The 27,468-nt window shown below is 45.5% G+C and overlaps 1 protein-coding gene across 4 annotated transcripts in view; it reads right to left on the reverse strand.

The window, feature by feature from the left end:
* Window positions 1-27,468, reverse strand: part of FBXW7 (F-box and WD repeat domain containing 7) — a 597,271-nt gene that overhangs the window by 111,503 nt on the left and 458,300 nt on the right. For 3 of the 4 annotated variants that reach the window (XM_085898585.1, XM_085898582.1, XM_085898584.1), the window contains one exon: window positions 21,355-21,468. The exons of the other annotated variant lie outside the window; for it this stretch is intronic. In XM_085898585.1, the coding sequence (XP_085754711.1) occupies window positions 21,355-21,468 (114 nt within the window). The remainder of the gene's footprint in view (window positions 1-21,354; window positions 21,469-27,468) is intronic. 4 annotated transcript variants of the gene reach the window in all.

A 27,468-nucleotide genomic window follows, 5' to 3' on the forward strand; every position in this document is an offset into this window, starting at 1 on the left:
ATTTGGCACGGTTTTCAGCTGTTGCAGTTCAAGAGATTACACCCAAAACAGCTACCAAACATTCGTTAGTGGAGCTATTTGTCGTTCCAAGCGATGAACGCTCCGTGCTTTGTCTCCCTCACCCCTTCCAGGTTTCTGCAGGGTGCACACAGTCCATCATCAACCCCTTCTGGTGAAACTCCCAAAATCCCGAATCACTGCTCACCGACACTCATTCATTGCCCCCCCCCCCCACCCCCAACACCTGTGGAACAAATTTCCACATTCTCTTCAATCTCATTCTTCCCTCCAAATCTTCAAGACCCGCAAACCCGCACAGTTCACCAAACCCGCAAAAAACCCGCACAGTTCACCACCATCTCGGATCATTCCCCAACCAAAACCGTGACCTTTCTACCCTTGTTAACCCCGAAGCCCAACTCCTTCTAAATTTCCAATTTTTCCTTCCAGAGAGTTTCCTTCCGTATCCATCCTGTCCACCATGCATCCCTCCTACACCCTTCTCCCTCCCCCACTTCCCTTGCTTGTCCAAGTCTTCCTCTATTTTGCCCCTCAATCCTTGATATTCACGTTTCCTCCTCTCTCTACTGTCCCTTTTATTCTGTTGCATCCTGATCCGTTCAGTGTTCTCGCTCTTCCATGAGCCTTGACCTTGCATACAAAAAAAACAGGCACAGTCCACTATTCAAGCATGTCTTCTTTGCTACTGGATAACAGATCTCTCTGTCCTTCCTTCGCCGATTTATTTACTCGAGATCCTTTGCTCAGTAAACACTTTCAACAGTTTCCCTGACCCATCAAATGAGAGAAAGGGAACACCTTGACCCCTCAAATAAGTCTTACGAATGAGAGAAATTCCAGCTGGTGAGATATGCTCTCTATCGACTCCATAAAAACATGAAATGCAGAAAAAGGGCAAACGCGCTGCAGTCAGACCAAAGGTGTAAATGTTTTGCAAGGGTTGAAAAGCGGCTCGACTGCACCAATAGCCTCTGCATTTCATCCCTTCAATTGCCCGGTCGAGCTTGTGGCTCACCAAGGCACGTGATCCGTTTCGCTCATCGTGCCATTTCACCATCTTGTGAACACGGTCCCGCAGCAAGAAACGAGCAAAATATTATGACATGCAGCTCACTCGAAATACTGGTGTATTTTGCAGATGTTAAGCCTGGTGTTGGCTTAGTGGTTATGGTGGCGGCTTGGGATCCCAGGGTCCTGAGTACAAGCCCCGTTGGCTGCTGAATTAACACCAGGGGGTTGACTCAGCCTATCATCCTTCCGAGGTCGGCGAAATGAGTACCAGTGTACTGGTCCCGGTGTATGCCCCGGTTAGAATAGGTATACCATATCCCTGTGTGTCGTAAGAGGCGACCAGGGTTGGCGTCAGGAAGGGCATCCGGCCATAAAACATTGCCTCAAGAAAAAGCCCAACCCCTGCACAGCAGGGAAAAATGGCTGTAAAAACGGTCATTTGCAGATGTCTACTGGATTTTGTCCAGCCAGAAAGGCAAAAAAAAATTGTAATTTTTTTTTTAACAACAAACATCTTCAATGGGAAAACTCAGAGATAAAATTGAAAGGGGGCTGTAAAGTACAGACCGTATGACATTCTCACAACGAAGCACAGATACAAACTAGGAGACTCGGTAGAGCGCATACCTCTGCCACGCAATGGCTGATCCAGAAGAAAATACCAGGCCCAATAAATTTTTGATATATCATGCGATATATTGTTTGTGGCCCCATCTGTCAAAGGTGAAGAATCACTTAAAAATTATGTTAGCCGGATCCAGATTCGAATCTTCACCAAAATCTAATAAGTTCGTCCTTGTCACACACCCAACCTGCCCACCAAATTGCATCCCAATCCTGCCCACAACTTTTTGAGATATCCTGCACACAAACAAACAAACAGGGGTGAAAACATAACCTCCCTCCACCTTCGTTGACAGAGGTAATGAGAACTTGTTGCAGGATGTCCTTTGGGATATTGAGTCCAATTCTGCTGTTGATGCTCTCTGTCCAACACCCTCAATTCTGGGACATCATTTTGACAATCGTCGCTCAGTATTGTGTAAAAATAACAAAATAAATTGAAAAAGAAATCACATTACAGAGGAACATGAAAAGCACGTTTCAGACATGAAGAAAGCCCCACCAAAAATGAAGAAACAAAAATACAAGCAAACAATCAACAAAACCACAGAAATAATACGAACTTGACGTACTGTACACAGGGCTTTATCAATTACCACAAAAACAGAGGTTCAGGAATCTAAGCCGTGAACCAAGAGAATAAATTTCACTTATCAGGACCACCTGGGCAGGCACGATCTCGTTGTGATTTTTGAAATATTCCATGTCGACAGAACATATTATTATGTTTGTGGGGTAGATGGAGGAATTTCTTGGTAAAGGTGGGATTGTATCGTGTAGCATGGTCCGTGGACGAGGAAGGAAACATCTGGATGTAAATTAAATCGGAAAAACTGAGCTGAGATGTTCACGGAGCTGAGGTGTAAAACTGTACGTGCGCTCAGGGTGGACAAGGAGGCCTATGTGCGAGGAATCTGAGCGGGTCGAGCATCACCTGTGGTCAAGTGATTCTCGTACTGCTTACAGGGGGATTCACGCATTGCGTTCCTCTAAGCCTGTCCCTCGGTGTACTGCAGTTAGAGCAGAGGGTGGTGGGCTTTTGACAGAGAAGTCCGAAGTGAAGGCCCGCTGGGCCGGTCACTTTAAGCGGCTGTACCGGGCGGATCCACCAGCTGTCTATTTGGATGTCGGGGTGTTACTATCCCCATTGCTGACCCTCCAATCAACTGTGATCCACCTTCGTTTGTGGAAACAGGCTGCGGTGAACCGGTTGAAATGGGGTACTGGTCCAGGGATCTGTGGCATCCATGCTGAACTTCTCAAGGCTGGTGGAAATGCTGCACTCGTGTCGTTGCATGCAGTTCTGTGCTCTGCCAGGAACACAGGCATCATCCCAACTGACTGGAAGAGGGGCCTTGTTGTACCTCTCTGGAAAGGTAGAGGTGATCGCCAGGACTGCAACAACGAGGGGTGTGCCGGGCAAGCTGCTCTCAGTGCCGAGCAAGGTCTTTGCTCGGATAATATTTGATAGGGTTCACCACCATCTGCTTGGTGGTCGTATGGCAGCTCAGCTGCTGGGGTAGCTATCATTTCTTGAAACGCGACTGTGTCGCTGATGCAGTGCCCCTCTACCAGTACACACACTGGAACTGGCACTCATTTCGCCGACCTCGGAAGGATGACAGGCTGAGTCAACCCCCTGGTGTATTAATTCAGCAGCCGACGGGGCTGGAACTCAGGACCCGAGGATCCCAAGCCACCACCCTAACCACTGAGCCAACACCAGGCTCACCATCTGCTTGAGCACCAGCGTCCAGAGCAGTCAGGCTTCACACGAAAGAGGTCAACGATTGACCTAATCCTTGCTCTTTGGGTCATCACCGAAAGCAGACAGTTTTGACAGGGGCTGCTTGCAGCCAATGTTGATCTCTGTAAATGGTTCGATTCAGTGAATCGTGATGCCCTCTGGAGGATTCTTGGTCTTTGTGGGGTGCCACCAAAACTGATAAACCTGATGTCCGAACTGCACTCTGGTACCAAGATTGCTGTGAGATGTGGTGATACCATCTCTGACTTATTTCCAGTAGTCAGGGGTGTGTACTGGCCCCCACACTTTTCAACGCTTCGATGGACTGGATTCTGGGTAGGATGTCAAGATCAAGCTGTGGTGCATCGTTTGGGAATGTTAGGATCTCTGACTGATTTCGCAGATGATGCAGTCATCTTTGTGGAGACTCTGGATATTGTTTGGGGGTCCTCCGGTGCTGAATAGGGAGTCATAGCCGCTGCGATTACGGGTTTCCTGGGTCAAAACCAAGATCCAGGCTTTTAATGACATCTTGGATGCTGCTATCTTGTCTGTGCCTGTTTGTGGCGAGGATGTTGAGGTCACGGAGAGATTCACTTCCCTTGGCAGTGATATTCATGTCTCTGCTTGCTGTGAACCAGAGGTCAACAGACGTCTGTGTCGGGCCTGGGGAGTCATGGATTCACTGGATCATGGGGGTGGCGCTGTCGGTACCTGTGCAGGACTACTAAAGTCCGAGTCGTCAGGTCCTTGGTGCTTCCAGTCTTGCTCTACAGATGTGAGACTTGGACTCTGACCAGGGATTTGAGATGGCGACTTAATTCCTTTGGTACCAGGTCTCTTCGGAGAATCCTTGGCTATTGCTGGTCAGACTTTGTGTCCAACAAGCGGTTGCTGAGAGAGATTCAAATGATATTTGTTACCTGCATCGTACGTGATCGTCAGCTGCTGCTGTATGGACATGTGGCTCATTTTCCTGACGCCGATCCTGCTCACCAGATTATCTCAGTGAGGGAGCTTCGTGAGTGTGGGAGGCCAATGGGCTGACCACGTGCCTCGTGGTTGCAGCAGGTTGATCAGCATCTCAAGAAGATGGAGATGGGCCAGGCATCTGCCTGTGGTACGGCCAGACGGAGACCCCTGGAGTACCGAAGGAAAGTAGACGCAGCGACGTATTGCTCCGCTGCACGCTCCCATACCTGACCTGACAATGCATATAGAATGTTGCAGACCCAATACGAAACAATCAAATTGGCTCAACGGCTTTGCCCATTTACCTCCCGTATACGTATAGATTGCAAGATGGCCGACTGAGTGAACGTTGTGTTCCAGAGCTACTTTCATTTCTTGAGTTTAAACTGTGTTCTCCCTGATTTGTATAATTTTCAGTTGTTGACATTCAAGCGTGATGGTTGGTATAATAACATCTCAATACTTTTGGAATGATTAACACACCTAGTTGATCACACTGCTCATACATGGATGGCATTGAATGGCCTGAACACAAATTAGCAGAAAGGTGGCTGCCAGCTGTTGCGTCGTGCGACATACGCGTACGTCGCAGGCCTTTGTTCACCTTTCACAAATATTCTATTCACCTGACAAAGCTACCATGCTCCAGCTGGATGTAATCACACAATAGCGATCGCACTATTCATCCACACCGTTCTGGAACATTTTCGTGCGATATAAAATGAATATCTGTCTTGTGCAGGAGATATAATTGCAATTATATTTTGCAGGTAAAGAAACACTGCCTAAAATAAATGGACACTGATGAGAGAAGTGGCAGTTCGTCATCAAAGTGCACAAATACAAATCATACACTGTGTTTGTCATCAAAGAGCAGCACATGCATAAACACAAATCATCTACTGCTCTGATGACGAGCCAGATTCAACGTTGGTGTCACCGCAAAACATGGACTCGTGGAAAACTTTGCAAAGGGCAGCTGAAATCAGACAATATGCCCCAATTCTTAACGTGAATTAAGACTTTCCGGCAGGAGAAACCTTGCCAGTGCACTAACACCGAAAATGTCGCAGTATTTTCATGATGAAGAAACTTATTGATATCATCCCTTAAAACAAAACACACGTAAAGAGCCTGACAACGATGACAGTTCTCGGCAGTCATCGAGACAATACTCAAGTTCTTTTTAAGTTTACAAGAACAAGTGCATATTTCATCAGAAAGCCAACAAATTTCTCAAAGGGCAGAAGACAAGAGAGACTCTCACAAAATGTCATGAGTTATGAGCAGATGCTATTATCAGGATCGCAGCCATGAAGAAAATGGATGACCGAGTGATTGCTATTGTCAGCAGAGACCTAGTAGCTGCTGAAGGTCACCATCACAGGTCATGCTACTGATCATATATACAAGAGGAAAATGTTGCCAGCAATGTGACTAAGGAGAAAGATGCGAATGGAGATCAATATGATGCTGCTCTAAATCACTCGTACAACAAACTGGTCCTGAAATTTATCAGGAATGAGCTGTTTTTGCAAACCCCCAAGTGATATCAAAGGCCGACCCATTCATTTAGAATGGTTGGATCTATGAACTCACTTGAAATTGTCCTTGTGAAGGATTGAATAAAGAAGCACATCCGTCGAAAGCTGGAAAGTGAATTTGCTGGAGCACCGCACATCTTTCCTGATGACAATGGTAAACTTCTCCTCTATCCGGACAACCTATCGATGTGTGAACTCTCAAAGGTCAACGAGTCCCTGAAAGCAGAACTACACACACTGAAATCACTTCGTGAAGCTGCCTTTGTAGCCAAGGCAGCATTGCAGATGAGAGTAGCTATCAAGAACCATGATTTCCCCCATATGTGGCCACCACAGACACCAGGAGTTGAACAGAGTGAATACATCCTACCAAAGTCAATCACCATATTCCTGTACTATCTCCTGAAAGGTGCCAAGGACAACAGCCATGCATCCCAAAGAGTTCAATGGCTTGTAAGCTCATTTGGGGAAGATATGGTCCATGATATTACCTATGGCAAGACGAAACCCCCAAAGCACATCATTCTGCCATTTGCAATCAAGATTCTGACAGGCAATGTCGAGCTGATACATGCACTGAAACGACTTTGTCACAGTGTATCCTCCTCCCAGGTTGGAAGACATTGACACAGCCCTGTGTCTGCAAAAAACTGTCACTGGCAGAAGGCGATGTTGCCCTTCTTCCAAACATCCATCCTGGAGTATTCACAATCTTGGCCTGGGACAACATTGACTGACTTTAAGAGACCATTGGTGGTGAGGGGACATCTCACAGAGTCAATGTTATAGCTGTACAAACCAAGCCAGTCAACCCACAGCCAGCCAAAGTCCTGCCCTCGGTTGAATAAACAAAGACGAGAAGTATTAGCTGTCCAGCAGTAAAGCTACCAAAGAACAATGTTGGACAACGAGAGGGGCCACCAAAAAGCACAAGTGTAGAGGTTGATACCACAGCTGTGGTTCAGTCAGCCAGAGTGAAGAACCTCGTCAGCTAGATCTTGGTGAAATGAGAGCGAGAGAAGAACCTTCAGAGTTTAGGCTTTATTCCATTTGATTGGAGCCGCTTCTGTGGGCACACCGGGGAATACAGGTTCAGCTAGGAGTACATAAGCAGTAACGTATACATGTGCGATTAATCATTGCAGACTAAATCCGCGTAAGCACGGAGTTCGATATAATCTCCATTCTCACCAGTCAATGAGCACCTTCAGTTAACGAGCATCAAGTGAACAGCCGATGTAAATGGCAATGCCCCGGGGACAACCACTCGTGCCGCGGAGACCTCCCCTTATACGCGAGACGCACAACATGTGATCCCGCGTCATGTCCCTCAATTCACCTCAATTCACCACATTCTCCGCACCTTTAAAATGTAACTAGGGGCCCATCTTACACACCATGATTGCTTTAGCACTATAGGAGTATACATTTCAAGCAACGCGGACTAATAGGTCTACAGAAGCATACATGCCAAGCAGTGATTATTTTGAGTTGTAGGAGCATGGAAATGAGCATCGATATATGATATAATGGGCATATAGGAGCATGAGCAGCGAGAATGCCGTTAATCCCCTTTACAGATTGAGTCGTCGAGGGGGCCTTATCCGTCGACCTCTCCGGGAGTAAATGGCAGTTTCACTTGAGGGAGACTCCCGATCCTCTTGGTGAGCCTCGACTTGTGCCGGGGATGACTCCTCGATCGCTCTCGGGTGGAACGCGGCAGCCCCGTCGCCCGGCGGAGTTCCTGGGGGGGAAATGTCAGAAGGAGGAGTGCCAGAAGGTGGTGTTCCTGCGGGAGGAGTACCTGAGGGAGCCAGATGGCGAACCGACACAGTGGTCTCCCTGCCATCCGGGAGCCTGACATGAGCATACTCTGGATTAGTGTCAATGAGTTCGACCCCCTCCACCAGCGGTTCATACTTGCTTTGTCGGACCGGGCGTTTCATGAACACTGTACCGGGATGGGTCAGCCAGTTGGGCACCGTTTGACCGTCAACATAACGTCGCTGGTGAGTAAACATTCGTTCGTGAGGAGTTGCATTGGTGGACGTGCAGAGCAAAGAGCGTATGGAATTCAGAGCGTCGGGAAGAGTAACCTCCCACCGCTCGGGGCCCAGTCCTCTCGATTTCAGCGCCAGAGTTACGGCTTTCCAAATGACTCCATTATACCTTTCCACCTGCCCGTTTCCCTGTGGGTTGTAACGCGTCGTTCGACTAGTTGCTATGCCGAGCTCTAGTAGGAATTGTTTTAGCCCGGCCGACATGAAACACGGCCCTCTGTCTGAATGTATGTACGAAGGTTTCCCAAACATAGCGAAGAGGTCAGAGAGACATCTCACGACAGTGCCCGAGGTCATATCCGAGCACGGAAATGCGAAAGGGAACCTTGAATATTCATCAACAACGGTGAATATGTATCTGTTGTCTGTCTCGGTCGGCAGGGGCCCTTTGAAGTCGATGTTTAGTCTCTTGAAGGGGGAAGTGGCCTTGATCAGTCTGCCAGATGCCGCGCCAAAGAATCTGGGTTTTAGTTCAGCACAAAGAGGGCATGAAGCATTTATTTGTTTAATATCTTCAACAGAATAGGGAAGATTTTGTCTGCGCACGAAATGTGCCATCCCGGTTACCCCTGGGTGGCAGAGAGACACGTGTAGGTCTTGCAAAGCCTGACTGATTGTTGCCGAACTGTAGACCCGAGAGAAGGTATCTGCAGCAGGGTTTTCCTTCCCGGGCCGGTAAACAATGTCGTAACTGTAGCAAGCTAGGTCTATCCGCCATCTCATAATTTTTTCATTCTTAATTTTCCCGTTATTTTTCCCATCAAACATGAATGCCACGGATCGTTGGTCCGTAACGAGCGTGAAGTGGTTTCCCAGTAAATAATGTCTCCATTTCCGCAGCGCTTCGACGATGGCGTACGCTTCCTTCTCTATCGCTGAGTGTCTCTGCTCGCTTCTAGAGAGAGTTCTCGAGAAGAACGCGACCGGCCGCCCAGACTGATTAAGTGTAGCAGCTATGGCGTGATTTGAAGCGTCGGTTTCCACCACGAAGGGCACCGAGCTGTCGATCGATAAAACCACGGACTTACTGATATCATCCTTGAGGTTGTGGAAAGCTCTTACAACAGCGGCATCTGGTGGAAAGTTTTTGCAATGCACTTGGGGATGTATTTTCTCGGAGTATTGCGAAATCCATCTCGCATAGTAAGCGAACATCCCGATCACCCGGCGCATTGTCTGCAAGTCCTGAGGTGGTGGAAGCTCACGGAGCGGGCGCACCGCTCAGGATCAGGCTTAATTGTGCCGTCGGCTATCGTGTAGCCGAGAAGGTCAATTGACCTTGCCGAGAATACGCATTTCTCGTAGTTGAGAGTCAGATTATATTTTCTAGCAATGCTCAAGAATCTGTCCAGATTCCTATCATGTTTCCCCCTGATCCCTACCGCACACTGTGACATTATCCACGTAAACAAAAGTGTCTTTGAGGTTTTCATCTGAGATGATGTCGTCCATAACCCGTTGGAAGCAAGCTACCCCATTCGTGACACCGAAAGGTATTCTCCTGAATTGGTAGAGGCGCCTCCCTGCCTGGAATGCAGTGTAAGGTTTGTATTCCTCTCGGATGGGAATTTGATGATAGGCGCTTCGCAAGTCGATGGTGCTGAATACCTTATAATTGGCCACGCGTCGACCATCTCGTTTCGTCTATGCGCGGCAGGGGGTAGGCATCGAGTTGGGTAAAGCGATTGACCGTTTGGGAATAATCGACAACCATTCGTTTCTTATGGTTCTGACTGCTGGTTACGAACACCTGTGCGCGCCATGGCGAGTCGCTCGGTTCTATAATTCCTTCTTCCAGTCATCGCTTGGTTTCTGAAGTGATGAAATTCATGTCAGCAGTGGTATATCGCCGCGATTTAATCGCTATCGGTTTGCAGACCGGCGACAAGTTAGCAAACAGCTGGGGGGACGTCACCTCCGCGGTGGTCAACGCATTTAAAATTAGACGAGGTTTGCTTCCTCCAAAGGGTATTTCGACGCTCGTGTGCTGCTTGAGGACATTATGACCCAGAATTACGTCTGCGCACAAATCACGAAGCACCAGTACCCTTACATCCCGATGCGTGTACCCTTTTACGTCCAATTCAACATTGCAGTACCCTCGTACGCGGGATTGTAGTGAGGTGGCGGCCATGCATACCGTATTGTCAGTCGGGTGGATTACCCATTTCCTGCCCTTCACTAGCGAGCTGTTGACGAAACTTTCAGAGCTACCGGTATCAATCAGTGCCTCAGCCATATGCCCGTTAATTCGTACGTTGATGATAGCCTTGGATAGATTCCCCGGGGAGGCTGCAGTTAATTTATTTTGCGAGTAGAGAGCCGCAGAAGTGGGTTTATTTCTCCTTAGAGTAGATTTACATACCCTGGCATAATGCCCTTTCTTGTCGCAATTCATGCATGTGGCATCTCTGGCGGGACATTTTTGACGAGGGTGCCTTTTGTACCCACAAAAGAAGCATTTACCAACCGGAGCAGTTGCTGAGGAGTTTGACGTGGCCTGGGTATCCGGCTCCTCGGGTGTTTCTCCATCCCCTATGTCTGGCTGTGTCTGTGCCAGTGGGGTTCCTTGGGTTCCCATCGTAGCAGCGTTCATTAGCAGCATCGGTGTCCCAAATGACTCAGATTGCTGCTGAGCCGTATCCATCGCTCGTGCCTGATCGACTACCTTGTCAAGAGTGGGTTGCGCTTTCTCTAGTAAGCGTTGCCGTATGTGGGCTGATCTGAGTCCTTGGATGAATGCCTCCTGTGTGGCTTCCTTTCGGTGTTCCTCGGCGCTTACGGCCCGGAAGCTGCCGTCTTTTCCCAGCTGATTCAGAGCTTGCAGGAACTGATCGATTGTCTCCCCGGCTGCTTGCTTGCGTGTGTTGAGAAGATGTCGCATGTATACCTCGTTCTTGGGCTTCACGCAGAGCGCTTGCAGCACGTCGATCGCTGCTTCGTAAGTGTCGCACTCCGAGAAGAGCCTGTACACGCTGGGCGAGACATGATTCACGAGAGCGGCAAATTTGTCGGCTCCTTCCTCGATGATGGTCAGATAGTGTGAGAAGGAACAGAACCAATGCGACCATTTCATTTCTGCGTCAGTCGCGTTTGGGTCTGCGTCGAACCTCTCTGGTTTGTAGATCTTGTCCATCGTTGGTTGAGAGAGCCGAGAAAACCAAATGGAATAAATTGAAATGAGAGCGAGAGAAGAACCTAGAGTTTAGGCTTTATTCCATTTGATTGGAGCCGCTTCTGTGGGCACACCGGGGAATACAGGTTCAGCTAGGAGTACATAAGCAGTAACGTATACATGTGCGATTAATCATTGCAGACTAAATCCGCGTAAGCACGGAGTTCGATATAATCTCCATTCTCACCAGTCAATGAGCACCTTCAGTCAACGAGCATCAAGTGAACAGCCGATGTAAATGGCAATGCCCCGGGGACAACCACTCGTGCCGCGGAGACCTCCCCTTATACGCGAGACGCACAACATGTGATCCCGCGTCATGTCCCTCAATTCACCTCAATTCACCACACTTGGCATGCACATCAGAACAAGATCAGTTAATGAGCAGCTGGACAGGTTTTAACATCATGACTCAAGACGAAGACCATCATCATCAGGCTTGGAGTATTTCACACCATATGCACATTGCTGGCAACCATTGGAAAGTGATTCCAGGATGCTGGATTGCAGGATGTGCGCATTGAGTCAGGTGTGATTGCTGAAAGCTCTATAACTGGAGTGATGGATGGTTGCAAGTATACCCGGGCTGTCAGACTTCATTAGGTAGTGTACGAGGCACTCGTCAGCTTGGCAAGGAAAGGTTTCCTCTCATGGTTGCAAGCCACCCGCAGTGACGATGTGGTTCACATAGATGAAATACTGACAACCCTCAGCCACCCCTGCAAATATGTGTCACATTCGTCGCTGAAGCAGGTTCTCGAAAACAGGTCATGTGCCTGCATCATGGAGCTGTGTGAAATTTACTGAGTAATCCTCCATGGAGGAAATAAGAGCCTCCAAAGTTTCTGGATGTCCCATCTGGACATGGTTGAAATTTCCGAAGCCTCCTTCGAGCACCAAGAGAGGGAGACTGGATTCTACACCTGGCTTCTATTTGTGAAATGATTCCCTGGTGCTTAGCACATGACTGGCTGAACTACGCACGCTACCCCCCAGATTACTATGCTCAGATGACCCAACTGCCCGCTGAACACCCAGATGGGCATACTGAATTAATGAAAGGAGGCTTTTCAGTTCAGCTCGATTCCATGAACCTCTTTTGGCAAATTCCTGTCGACCAGAACATTGAGGAAACCGTAAACAAAGACACCCAAATGCCGGGTGGAACTTGGGGGTCCAGTGTGAATCCAGGAGCTGTACGCAAGTACTACCTGACAGCCGAGTACAGGGTTACATACTTAAGAGAGTTGAGAGACATGATTGGCCGAGGAGGTCCCAAGATGGCTCATCACGATCTCCAAATGTCCCGCATTGAGAAAGATGAGACAGATGTCGAGTCATTGGTTGGATGCCCTGATTGGATTACATGCCTTTACAGGCTGTGACACTGTGAGTGCCTTATCAGACTGCGGGAAGCTGGTTGCCTTGAAATTGATGAAAAAGGCAGCACATAACAAAAAACTTTCAGCCAACTTGGTCAGTCAAGGTGTTAGGGTTAGGGTTAGGGTTAGTCTCTGAACAACTGTACCAGAACATACAGCAGTTTACCTGCCACATGTATGCAACAAGTGCCAGCAATGATGATGTGAATGAACTGCACTACCAACTCTTCTGTGCTAAATGTCTTGAGGTCGAGTACAGCCAGCTTCCATCATGTTGAGATTGCCTCCACCTGCATGTTCTTCTTGCCAACTACCAAGCTTCAATTTGGAAGTGCTGCCTCCAGACTCAGCCATTTGTGCCTGACCTGAAAGAGTGACAACAGATGATGACAGCCATTTGGTCAACGAGTGGATATGCACACTCCTCCAACCATGAATGCAGCCTGGTGTTGGCTTAGTGGTTTGGGTGGCTGGCTTTGGATCTTCGGGTGCTGAGTTCAAGCTCCGAAAGCCGCTGAATTAACACCAGGTTGGGTTCACACAGCCTCTCATCCTTCAGAGGTCGGCAAAATGAGTACCAGTGTACCAGTAAAGGGGCACAGCATCAGCGGCATACTCGCACACCAACAAAGTGATAGCTACCCAGCAGCCAAGTTGCCATACGCAAGAAGAAGAGGAAGCCCCAAATGCAGTTTTGGAACTGTTGTCATGCAAGTACCTTTGTTCCTGCAAACTGTCAAGCTGCACGTCCCTTGACAATGGAATGCCATGCACAAAGGTATGCAAGCTCCAGACATGTAGCAATCAGAAAAAAAAGAAGAATAATTCGCAGTTGTATGAGGTGACTGATGACAGAGATGATGATGAAAATGAGTGAAATGATCAATTATAACCCATGAAATGTGATGAAAGCAAAATGTGTGTCATTATTACTTCCGCCACCAAAGGTGAAGGAAGTTATGTTTTAACCCCTTTCTGTCTGTTTGTTTGTGTGGAGGATATCTGAAAAAGTTTTGGATGGATCTGAATGAAATTTTGTGGACAGGTTGGGTGCGTGACAAGGACGAACTGATTAGATTTTGGAGAAGATCTGGATCCGGATCCGACTACTCGAATTTTTTAGGTGATCCTTCACCATTGAGAGATAGGGCCAAAAATGATAGTCGTGGTGAAAAATATTGGCACCCTCGCACTTTTTTTTCAAACAACTCACAATTTTCTCCAAAAATAAGTTGAAATTGACAAAAGTATTTGGTCTCCACAATTCTATATTTCACTGTTAATATTACAGAACCTTTGTGATTCAGAACTTAATATTTCCTTTTAAATCAGAAAATAAATAGAAATGGCATTGGCAAAATTATTGACACCCCAGACTTAATATTTGGTAGCACAACCTTTGGAAATAACTGCAGTCAAGCACTTCCGAGAGCCATGAATGAGCTTCCTACGCCGCTCTACTGGCAGTTCGGCCCACTCTTCTTGTGCAAACTGCACCAGTTCTCCCAGATTTGAAGGGTGCCTTCTCCCAACTGCTGTTTTCAGATCTCCTCCGCAGGTGTTCAATGGGATTTAGATCTGGACTCATTGCTGGTCACTTCAGAACAGTCCAGCGTTTTGTCTTGAACCATTCCTGGGTGGTTTTTGAATTGTGTTTGGGGTCATTGTCCTGTTGCGAAGACCCATGACCTTCGACAGAGACCCAGCTTTCTGACAATGGGTTGAACATTGTGCTCCAAAATGCCTTGGTAATCTCCTGATATGATGTCATGCACATATTCAAGGCACCCAGCGCAGAGGCAGTAAAGCAACCCCAAAACATCACTGAACCTCCTCCATGCTTGACTATAGGGATGGTGTTCTTTTCTTGGAAGGCTTCATTTTGTTTTCTGTCAACATGGAGATGATGTGCTTTATCAAATAACCAAAGAAATAAGTATGTGGGTACCAAAAGATTTTTTTAATTTCAAAAAGTTTCTGGAGGAAATGGTGAGATATTTGAAAAAAGTGCGAGGGTGCCAATATTTTTGGCCATGACTGTATAGAGCATAATATCTGAAAAAGTTGTGGATGGATTCAGACGAAACTTGGTGGACATGTTGAGTGTGTGACAAGGTAGAATTGATTCAATTTTGGTGAAGATCCAAACTCGAATCCAGATCTGATAATTTTAAAGTGATTCTTCACCATTGAGAGATAGGGCCAAAAACGATATAGCACTGCATAGCATGATATTTCAAAAATGTATTTCAAAAATATCATATTCATGATATTTCATTACGTGGCGGTGGTATGCGCTCTCGAGAGTGCCCTTCTCGTTCTCAGAAGATTTTATTGGGCGTATATATGTACACGTATGGGAGTTCAGTGGACAAGATGAACAGCATGATCTCCTTTCGAACTACACTCGGGCTGTGTTATGATTAATTTGATTGTTTGGTAGTGGGTCTGCAATATTCCATATGTATTGCAAGATTGTGTTATGTGGAAAATGAACCAATATAATGTTATTGTGTGATTACCCTCGCCGGAGGAGAGGGTATTGCATTTGGGGCCGTTTGTTACTTGGTAATTTATTTATGTATTTGACAAGTATGTTGATCGCTTCCGTTTGTTTGTTTGGCCCAAACCGCTCAAAAGATCCTTCTGAAATTTTCAGATATTGTCATCACTGACCCTGCGACGGCCGCACATTGAAGTTTGTTAAAATTCAGTCGACCAAAAAAGGCAGCATTGGCCAAATTTTCTAAAAATCCTCAATTTTCATCCGATTGACTTGAAATTTGAACAGGATTTACATATCAGAATTCAACCAGCTATTATTTTTGAGGTCAATATCGACCATAAGACCATAGGCTAAAAGGTCAACAGAGGCCAGATTTCTAATAATGTCAACTTTCATTCCATTGACTTGAAATTGAAGAGCATTTAAATATCAGGTCACTGAATTCAACCACCTATTATTTTTGAGGTGAATTTTGGCCAAAAGGTCAACATGGGCCAAATTTCTAAGATTGTAAATTTCTATTCAATTGCATTGAAATTTGAATATGATTTTCATATCAGCTCACTGAATTCAACCACCAACTATTGTTGAAGTCAACATAGACCAACTTTGTAATATTGTCAATTTTCATCTGATTGAATTGAAATTTAAACAGGATTTTCATATCAGCTCACTGAATTCAACCACAAATTATTTTAAGGTCAAGAGGTCACCATGGGCCAAATTTCTAAGATTGTAAATTTCTATTCAATCGCATTGAAATTTGAATATGATTTGCATATCAGGTCACTGAATTCAACCACCAACTACTATTGAAGTCAACATAGACCAAATTTGTAATATTGTCAATTTTCATCTGATTGACTTCAAATTTAAACATGATTTTCATATCAGCTCACTGAATTCAACCACAAATTATTTTTAAGGTCAAAAGGTGAACACATGCCGAATTTCTAAAATTGAGAGATAGGGCCAAAAACTATATATATATATATATATATATATATATATATATATATATATATATATATATATATATATATATATATATATATATATATATATCATGATGTCTCAAAAAGTTGTGGACTAGTTATGAGAAAATTAGGTGGATTTGAGTTGGTTAGGTGACAAGAACAAGCCAATTCGATTTTGGCTCAGATCCAGCCTATCAAAATGGGACACAAAACACGTGTTCTTCTGAGTGTCATCGTGCCATTCTACTTTGTTCTGTTTTTCCAAGTGTCATTGAGTGATTCTTCATTTTTTTGTGTATTTGTTTGTGTGTCCGCACAGAACTTTCATGTTTTTCTCCGCAACCGCTTGACGGATTGAGACATAAGATTCACCATTTGAGTGACTTCTCATGTAGAATGTTTTAGTTATAAATTTGACGTCATCGGTCACGTGCTGTGGCAGCCATGTTGGAAAAACAGAAAAAACTGGACCTCTATCTCTGAAACCGCATCAAGGAAAAAAATTGAAGCTTGGTATATGGCAAGTACTCCTCATGGGAATAGGTGCGATTTTTTTTTTAATGACATCATAGGCGTCTTTGTTGTGACGTCATAATTGCATATGTAGAATGCAACATCCGATCAGTATGAATTTTTTTTAGGGTCATCTTGGGATAAATTGGTCCACAGAAAAAAAATTGATGTCATCAGTCCTGTGATTCAGCAACCATATTGTTAAAAAAAACCTTCAAAAATCTTCTCCGACATGGCTGAACAGATCGAGGCGAAACTTTACATGTGGAACAAAACGTTCACACATATGACGTCATAGGTCACATGGTTTGGCAGCCATCTTGGATTTACATGAAAACCTACTTAAAATCTTCTCCATAAAGGTGACACAGATCGAGGGGAAACTTCACTCAAATGTTCCACAAGCCCTGAGGATAGCAGGGTATTCACGAATAATTGATGTCACATGGTCTGACAGCCAAATTGGATTAAGCGGAAATCTTAAAAAAATAAAAATTATTGAACCGCTTCATCGATCCATGTGAAACCTCACAATTATGATTTGGTAGTGATGGGGAATATTTAAATTTCAACCTGATCGGATGCATGGTCTGGCAGCCCAAATTATTTAAATTTTTTTGATCTGGGTTCTTTTATTTATTTATTTTTGAATAAGGCTCACTTGGCTGTGCCTGGATGGGTTTGAGGGTAGAGGAGTAACAGGTGAAATGTGAATCCTATCCAGGTTCCTCCTGATGACTTCGTCTTTGCTTTTTGCTTGTTCGGGTTCCTTCTGATGACTCGAATGCAGGACTGTACCTATTTGGTCTTCCATTTGATTGGAATTGAATGTATTTTAATCCCATTCTGAATTCAATTGAATAATAATAAACGTTATAGGTCAGGGTCAGGTGTCCATTCAAAGTGGGGTTGCATCAAAGCGGGACGTCTTTGTGCCCAGTCATCACTGCCAGCAGTTATAAAGTGGCAGTTCTAGTTATGTCTACTTTTGATTACACAACACAGCACGACACAAACACCACGCAAAACACGTACTGGCGAGGGTCTGCAATCTCTGATTGCTCTTTTTCTTGTTTTATGATGTCTTGGTCTCCTTTTTGAAATGTAATTTCGAATAAAATGAGTGGTGAAAAATCCAAATTTGTGCAAAATTGAAAAATAGAATATATTTTTTTAAAGTTAAAATAAAAACAAACGATTTTTTTCAAATTTCTGGCTGAAGGGTGACTTAAAAACAAACAAAAAAAAAACCCCAGGAGTAAAAAAGCTGTTAAATCATTTCTTTACACATCATATGTCAATCTCAGCAGCATAAGATAGATAACAGTGTGTTTCTACAGACGCTTCCCTTAAAATTCTGAAAACTACCCCAAATCTAACATCCAGCAACAGTTATCAAAATATATTCCATAGACATGGAATATTAAAAAAAATCACAACGACATCATGCCTGCCCAAGTGATACCGAAATCAGGTCTGGCCCATGGCCTAAAAGAGGTTTCTCACGTGACGTCACAAGATCACAAGCCTTTGATTATCCACAATCTTGTAGGTCAAACTTGACCGGCACACTGTCAAATGTTTTTTAATTGCCCACATCACTCTTGCTACTTTCAATGCCTGAGACTTGTTCGGTACAACAGCAGGAACCCTTTAGAATAACGCATGACGGACACAGAAGGAGCACACAAACAACAACCCCCACAGCCATGATGACAGCAGAAACAACAACTTGGTGTTATCATAGATCCTTTTTCACTCGTTTCACATGATCAACACTCAGATAGACATACAATATGTTTGTGAAGTACAACATGCTGTCTTTTGATTAAACCCACCAGCAAAGCAACATGTAGGCACAACTACTTTTTATAAATCACCCAGCTTCCAGTATACTCCCCATTCATTGGTGAGGGTAGGCTTTATGACCAATATTAAGATCGCAAATTAGATGAGGGTTGGCTCAAATGTAGTTGTAAAAGAGCTAGGACTCTAATGAGTAACCAGTCGATAGAAGTTTCCCTCGTCACAGCATGATGGAGCACTATCATGACAGTCAATCAGCCCCACAGAGTTTTATGACAAGCCAGTGTGTTTATAAGTATACATCAGGATGCTACTTACTTTGGACATCACCAGCATCCTCTTTTTATCTGACACATTCAAAGTCTGTATCCCATGCACCTAAAATATTTGTAGACGTCCAGACTCTTGAAGCTTTCATAGACCCCTTTGTGGAGCAGTCGGAAATGGTTGCTGGATAACTGTAGATATCGAGGTACTGTAGGTCAGGGAACTGCTCCGCATTAGCGTGATCCTCCATGGGGGTTAGCAAGTTTCTTGGCAAGTTGTAGGGATCTGAGACCCCAGTAACTTCTAATTTCTGGATGTACCAGTACCTGCTCTACTTATCTGAATGACGAACAACATAAGATAAGCAACAGACACTTCTAGTTGCAGATATTTCTTCAGACATTTTAAGTGATCCCGATCCAGATGCGGATTGTTTACAATCTGGATGACCATCAAAATGGCAGACCCAACAGGTGGTGATGCCACCACATTAGGTCAGTGATAAACCTCAGTGGAGAATTAAACTAAAAAAATTACCCCCGTGTGGGGGTGACGGTCATCTCTACAATACCACAAGTTCTCAATGTTCAGTTATGACCGAAGACTCCCGCACAGTTCTACTGTGCAGCTCGAACTGCGCAGTTTGGTTAAAGATGACTCGGCATTTTGGCGCACGTGCACAAAATTGTATTTTGAAAATAAATGCCGACGTTTACATTTCGGGTTTTGAAACTTTTGCACCTTCGGCGGAAAATGTATAAATATACAAGCATGAGTTCCTGTTACTAGGGTGTAGTGTTCCCGGGTCAGGAGGGATTTTTGGCCAACTTTGAAGTCACGTGACGCGAAAACGAAAGCGAATATCGAAAATCCGGCCCGACCAAATCTAGATATTGTCCCATAGATTCATATGCCACAATCAAATTCAAGATAACTTCAGAAATGTAGGAGGAGATAGATTTTGAAAATCATTTTGCAACCACATGAAGCAGTTTTCGCAAAATTCAAAGTCACGTGACGTGTACGTATTCGAAGATATCGGTATTCTTTCAAATGGACATGAAAGACAAGGTCAGCTGCTATGCAATGACACCATTCACTAACTTTTACCATGCCTAGTAGAGAATATATAGCCTCCTGAAGGTAGGGCAGTTTTTGCAAACTTTGAAGTCACGTGACACGAAAACGAAAGCGAATATCGAAAATCCAGCCTGACCAAATTTAGATATTGTCCCATAGATTCATTTGCTACAATCAAATTCAAGATCGCTTGAGAAATGGTGGAGGAGATAGAATTTGAAAATCGTCATTTTCGCAACTTCAAAGGCCTCGTGACCTTGACCTTGACCTTCGGTGACCTTGAAAGTCATACCATCGTGTACGTCTCATCGACCTCTATCAGGGTCACTAATGACCAGATCTCCCGCTTCAACTTCATTGTGAACGGACAGATGGACGGACATACGGACGGATCGAAGGACATCGACACCCATATTATTAGGTCATGCTCGAAGAGATGACCTAAAAATGCTTAGGTGTAAAATGATGATCACTTGCCGAACAGCACCATGGTCTAAATATTTTGGATTCCAAGAAGCATGCTCTGACGTACACACCCGATGGACAATACCTGACGAGTATTATTCTTTTTTAAATTCCTCCACAAAGTTGAGTTTCACGTGAGAGTGAGGCAACGGAGTGGAAAAAAGGTAATGTTTCAACAGTGGGACATTGGGGAATCAAGCATGGGAGCGAACAGGAAAGGAGCAGGGGGAAGGAAGCACACAGCTACTGACCCAAAGCCAGACCCACAAGAACACGCGGCAAGGATGAGGTCACACGAGTACACACAAACCACAAAAGCATGCGCGGACGCAATTGCAATGATGCGCAAATATATTACAAACAAAGCAACACCAACAACAAACAATAACTTTAAAAGACAATTCGATGCAAGTATCCTCAGATTTCAAAGAGCAAAGGAGGTGGTATCTGATCACGAAGGAACCCAGAACCAAAAGCAACAAAAGCTTTTCCATAAAAAGCAGGTACAATTTTCTAACCCCGAGTCCATTCACCCAAAATTGAGATATTTGTTGTCAACAGAAAGGCCATTGGTGAGTTTGAGACTCTGAGCCATGCTTCATCTTACGAATGATGTGAGACTCTTTCCAAAAGGTGGTCCACTGATTATATCAGTCATGACGTTGATTGTAAGACAGCCAAGTAACCTCATTTTGGGAGATGTTTGAGCCAAACAGGTCAGATAGATTGATAATGTTGGAGGGGAGGGGCTGGATTGAAGGCTCTCGCGACATCAGGCTTAATCCCAATTATTGCTATTCATTCCAAAGATGCCAATTTGTTCTTTTTTAATGGGGAGGGAGTGGGGGGGGGGAGGGGGTAGAAAAATTATTATTTTGCCAAACAAATTCTCAATAATCATAATGCAGCAAAGTTGTTTCATATAATCCAAGAACGACTACTGATCACCTGTTGTAACCTCGTACCACCATCGAACACACATTGGGACTAAAGCCTTGGTCAAAAAACTAAATTGACTTGATGTCCAAGTCCTGAATTTCCAGATTTTCCTTCAAGTCAAGGACTCGATTTTCAGACAATGTTGAATAGCAGTTTTCAGAAAAAACGTTTTCTAAAACAACTTAAGAAGCACAATAATGCTTCAAGGAAACAAGGTCAAAGCTCTCAACATTTAAGATCTGCATGATGGTGCAGGCAGGCTCACCTTTCCATTGATGGCTGACCACACTTTGAGTGTGTTGTCATCGGAACCACTGACAATCCGGTTTCCACAGAACTGCAGGCACGTGATGACATGGTCATCGTGACCTTTCAAAACCTGCAGCAAAGGACATTTCGCCAAAATCACCACCACCACAATCTCCATCATACTACTTAAAGAAAGTGTTGTAGCCAATAAGATAGTTGTTCTAAAGTTTTTCTCAGGTGATATACATATACATCCAAGTCCTGAATTCCCAGGTCAAGCCAGATTAGAACTGTGACTTGCTACAGGAACCATGTAAGCCTGCACTAACCTGTGTCATGGTCGGGCTGTCGGTAACTAAACCATCTCCCCCACCAGATTTCCTGGTGAGGAGGGTGAATGGATCTTTACTCCCAGCAGGATTAAAAACAAAACCTGTCAAAGGGTGGAGGAGCTCCATGTGAGCCAACAGCCATCCATTTATAGTGCCCAACTGTGTTTGCGGACGTCCTCCTGCAGTTGGGTTACTTTTTTACGGAGTTTGGTGGTAGGATTTGCATTCCAGCCAGAGTAAAACACTTCATTCTGCAAAACCCACAAAAGCAAAGAAAACTGAAAACTCACTCCATGGGAGTACCTCATGTGTTGCTGCCATTCGCAGAGCAGCTCACCGGATGACAGGATTGGGGCAAAGCCCTCAGGACCCCCATTATTTGATGATGGGAGGAAAAGCATGTGGTAAACTTCCTGGGTCAGATTGCGGTGGTGTGTGGTGGAGTGGTGCTGTGGTGTCGTACACCAGACGGCGGTCTCCTTTGGTGAACCTGAAGAGGTCCCTTCAGGTGGGTGCCTGGAATGTCCTATCCCCAAGAGAGGATGATCACCTGTCTCTGATATTATCTGAGCTCAAGCGTTTGAACATTGGTATGGCAGCACTCTCTGAGGTTCGGAGACCGGATAGTGGCGAGATAATGGCGGGTGGTAACACCTACTATTGGTCTGGTCGCTCGGATGGTTACCATGCCCAAGGAATTGCTGTAGCTGTGTCCAATAAGCTGACGCCAATGATAATTGAGGTAACACCGGTCAATGAGCGTGTGAGACGAAGGATTCATCACTCCTTGGGTGTCGTTTCATATTGGTTTCTGTGTATGCTCCAACTGAAGCGAGTGATCTCACCATGAAGGATGCATTCCATGCCACGCTCGAGTCTGTGAGTGATCAATGCCCCAGGCAAGATACTCTTCTAGTCTTGGGGGATTTCAGTGCATCGAATGGAACTGATAGGGATTTCAATGCATCGACTGGTTATGAGACATATGGTGGTCCCCATAAGTCTGGAACTGTGAACCAGAATAGCATTAACTTCCTTGACTTTGCAAGAAGTCATGGACTTAGGGTGCCTGGATCATGGTTTCAGCACCCACAGGCTCATCGCTGGACTTGGTATTCCAATGCTGGTGGTGTGGCAAAGGAGATTGACCCTGTGCTCATTGATTGTCACTGGAAGATGATCCAGAACTGCAGGGTCTACAGGAGTGCGCAGTTCCTCAATAGCAACCAAAGAATTGTAGTCGCAACACTGATGTTGCAGATTAAATCCGGGAGAATGGAATCCATCCGTCTCGGCTGGATGCTGGCAAGCTCTGGGATGAGAGGGTAGCTGAGGATTTTGCAAACAGGCGGAGTGGGGATTTGGGGGGTCTGGGTACTTTGGGGAATCCTGAAGAGTTGTGGAGTATCTTCAAGACCAGTGTCCTTGATGTTGCCGAGAGATGTCTTGGAACTCACTGAAGTGTGAAGAATAATTTTGTCTCTCAAGGGACACTGGATACCATTAACCAGAGTCGCAGGGCCAGGCTTAATGGCAGAGGTGAGCTGTTCAGGGAGATGAGGCGTAAAACTGTACGTGCGCTGAGAGTGGACAAGGAGGCCTATGTGCGAGGAATCTGTGAGGGGGTAGAGCATCACCTGTGGTCAAGTGATTCTCGTCCTGCTTACAGGGAAATTTGTGCATTGGGTTCCTCGAAGCCCGTCCCTCGGTGTTCTGCAGTTAGAGCAGAGAGTGATGGGCTCTTGACAGAGGAGTCCGAAGTGAAGGCCCGCTGGGTGGCTGTACCAGGCTGATCTTTGAACGACTGTTGAGTTGGATGTCAGGGGTGTTACTTTCCTTGTTGCTGACCCTCCAATCAACTGTGATCCACCTTCGTTTGTGGAAACACAGGCGACGGTGAACTGGTCGAAATGGGGTAAAGCACCTGGGATCTGTGGCATCCATGCTGAACTTCTCAAGGCTGGTGGAAATGCTGTACTCATGTCATTGCATGCAGTTATGTGCTCCCTGGAACATAGGCATCATCACAACTGATTGGAAGAGGGGCCTTGTTGTCCCTCTCTGGAAAGGAAAGGGTGATCGCCAGGACTACAACTACCGAGGGGTGACGCTGCTCTCAGTGCCGGGCAAGGTTTTTGCTCGGATAATTCTTGATAGGGTTCGCCACCATCTGCTTGAGCACCAGCGTCCAGAGCAGTCAGGCTTTACACCAAAGAGGTCAACGATTGACCGTATGCTTCTTATTCGGGTCCTCACCGAACGCAGACGAGAGTTTCGGCATGGGCTGTTGGCAGCCTGTGTTGATCTCTGTAAAGCGAATGATTCAGTGACTCGGGATGCCCTCTGGAGGATTCTTGGTCTTCGTGGGTGCCACAAAAACTGATCAATGTGATGTCTGAACTCTACTCTGGTACTGAGAGTGCTGTGAGATGTGGTGGTACCATCTCTGACATATTTGCAGTTGTTACTGGAGTTCGGTAGGGGTGTGGACTGGCCCCCACACTTTTCAGCACTTGGATGGACTTGATTATGGGGAGGATGTCGCAGAGATCAAGCTGCAGTGCATCGTTTGGAAATGTCAAGATCTCTGACCTTGATTTCGCAGGTGATGTAGTCATCTTTGCGGAGACTCGAGATATCCTTTTTGGGCCCTCGAGGTGCTGAATGAGGAGTCGGGGTCGCTGGGATTTCGGGTTTCCTGCGTCAAAACTAAGATCCAGGCTTTCAATGACATCCTGGATGCTGCTATATTGTTTGTACCTATTTGTGTTGAGGATGTTGAGGTCACAGAGAAATTCACTTTCCTTGGCAGTGATATTCGTGTCTCTGTTGGCTGTGAGCCATAGGTTAATAGACGTCTGGGTCAGGCCTGGGGAGTCATGGATTCACTGGATCATGGGGGTGGCACTGTCGGTACCTGTGCAGGAGGACTAAAGTCCGAGTCTTCAGGTTCTTGGTGCTTCCAGTCTTACTCTATGGATGTGAGAGTTGGACTCTGACCAGGGATCTGAGACTTAATTCCTTTGGTACCAGGTCTCTTCGGAGAATCCTTGGCTATCGCTGGTCAGACTTTGTGTCCAACAAGCGGTTGCTGAGAGAGATTCAAATGATATTTGTAGACGGAAAAGTCACTGCGTCCACGGAAAGTGGACGCAGTGACGCACTGCTCTGGCACATGCTCCCATACCTAACACACACACACACACGCACGCACACGCACGCACACACATACACACACACACACACACACACACACACACACACACACACACACACACCATACATACCGTTTGACAACAATCAACACCTTGTGGAATTTTCATCAGTGACTAAAACCAGGACGAAGCAGCTTCCAAGCACTTTGGCGGCCTCCACAGGACACAAAGTGGCAAGGATTTATGGCAATGTAAAAAGGAGAGTTGTTTCTTCATTAGAAGCGGCAAGCCGTGTCGTGCATTGGCAATAATGACAGAGGCAGACACTTAGGAGAAAATAAAGAATGCATTCAAGAATGTACGGCAATCGTAATTCAAACCATTAAGTTGATGCAAGCTCGAGACAGGGGGCATCCATCTCTCTTAGCCACCAATGCTGAGCTTCCTTAATGAGATGTATTTACAATTGGTATAAAAACTGAAACTTGTCCATGAGACGAGAATGCATTTTCGGATTCAGACGAGCACAACATATTGCATGGAGGATGTGTCGGAGTGTAATCACGTATAACATACACTCGCCTCTCACTCTCGACAGACAGCGTGTCAGGGTGTTCACAAAATCTCCCAAATGCTACACGGATACAATTTTCCCCGGACAGGTCACCACCCTATAGCAGTGTGTGTAAAATTTACAAACAACCATGCCAATGGAACCCATGTCAGTGACGGAAAGCAACAAGGCTTTAGCCACTTGACAACCACGCAGCACAATCGTGTACGTTGGGTGACAATAATACAGATCTTTCACAGTTACAAGCTTTAAATGCATGGATAATTATTAAGGGAATTGAAGTTTTGGAGACGGTGCAAAAATGTAAACAGATGAGGTTTTTTTTTTTTTTTTAAATGAGCAAAAACGACCGTTTCAGCACAGGTTGTTGTGAGACAAGCAGTCCTGTTTGAAACAGAAAACAAATCCCTTTAGTGGTGGAACTTGGATGTTAAACAAGAGTAAATTGGGAAATTGCTTTTAAATGAACCATTAAATTGTGACCACATATAGCAAAAAAATGACAACAGAGGACGAGCTAAACTGAAAATAAAAAATTACTGCAGTGACAGAAGCAGAAGCGCAACAACCAACAACAGCCAGGGTGAGAAGCAAATCGCAACGCAATAACCAACCCAGACTGATTATAGCTATCTGCATAACGGCTGGGTTGTGAAATGGCTCACAAGCATTTTACCATTCGGTGAACCCTCCCATCCTACTTCCTTAACAATCCTCATGAGGAAGTTCAGTCACTCAAGCATTTGGGTCTCACCATCATCCATGATCTTTCTTGGGCAAACCACATTGTTAAGTTGGCCTCCAAAGCCAGACATTGACTGGGCATCCTCCATCTATCTTCGACCTATTAGGCTTTCATCCGAAAATTGATGGAGTACAGCTCTCTCCTTTGGACCCCCCTCCCCCACACACACACACACACCTTCAAACCATGGCCTTCAAAATCATCAGACAGTCTCGGGATGAAGCTGAGTGTGTGGGCCTATTTCATTCACATTGCAGACAGGATGGTGGTTTGTCTTCTCCTGCCTCTCTTCTGGTGTTTCACCCTCTACCCTTTCCACGCTCTTACGGTGTTTTACCCTCTGCCCTGCACCCCCTAAGGTTTCTGCAGGGAGCATGCGATCTGCAGCAATTCTTCTTGTTCAACTCCCAAAATCCAGAATCACTGCCTCAGTCCGTTCAATCTCATTCTTTCCTCCAGGCCTCCAAGACATCTGCTCACTCGCATCCCCCATCCAAACCATGTTGTTTTCTGCCCTGATCAACCCTCCCATCTCTTTCCGTGTTTACAGGTTACAAGGTTTCCCGCTGCTCCCTCAGCTTCATTTATGTTTTGTTCCGTTTCTGCTTCTTCCGCATTTATTCTTCGGCTTCTGTGATTGAGAGTTTGTCGATGTTTCCATCTTGTTCACCCCATGTCCTCTCCTGGCACGTATTCTTCCCAATGTCCCTTCTTCCTCCAAGTTTCCCTCTATTTATTTCTTCAAACCTGCTGTTAGTGTGTTTTTCCCGACGCACTCCCCCCGACCCCTCTTTATGATGTTATTTCTGTTCTGTTACGTCCTATTACCGTTCTGAGTTCGAGCTCCTCCACAAATCTTGACAATGCATACAAAAAAAGCACTCATGTGGTTGTTAACTTTCGAGGCTCCTGATCCATGATAAAACAGCAACTATATGCCAACACCAAGATTTTGTGAAAGCAATGAAGTTTGGGTTTAGGTTTACCATTGTGCCTGGTGTTGGCTTAGTGGTTAGGGTGGGGGCTTGGGATCCCAGGGTCCTGAGTTCAAGCCCCGTTGGCTGCTGAATTAACACCAGGGGGTTGACTCAGCCTGTCATCCATCTGAGGTCGGCGAAGTGAGTACCAGTGTACTGGTCCCGGTGTATGCCCCGGTTAGAATAGGTATACCATATCCCTGTGTGTCGTAAGAGGCGACCAGGGTTGGCGTCAGGAAGGGCATCCGGCCATAAAACATTGCCTCAAGAAAAAAGCCAACCCCTGCACAGCACGGAAAAATGGCTGTAAAAACGGTCATTATTATATATATTTATATTGTGCAAGT

This window comes from Eptatretus burgeri, chromosome 10, assembly GCF_056783735.1.
Source record: "Eptatretus burgeri isolate ZD-2024b chromosome 10, Ebu_testis_v1, whole genome shotgun sequence".
In the NCBI taxonomy this organism is placed as follows: Eukaryota; Metazoa; Chordata; class Myxini; order Myxiniformes; family Myxinidae; genus Eptatretus; species Eptatretus burgeri.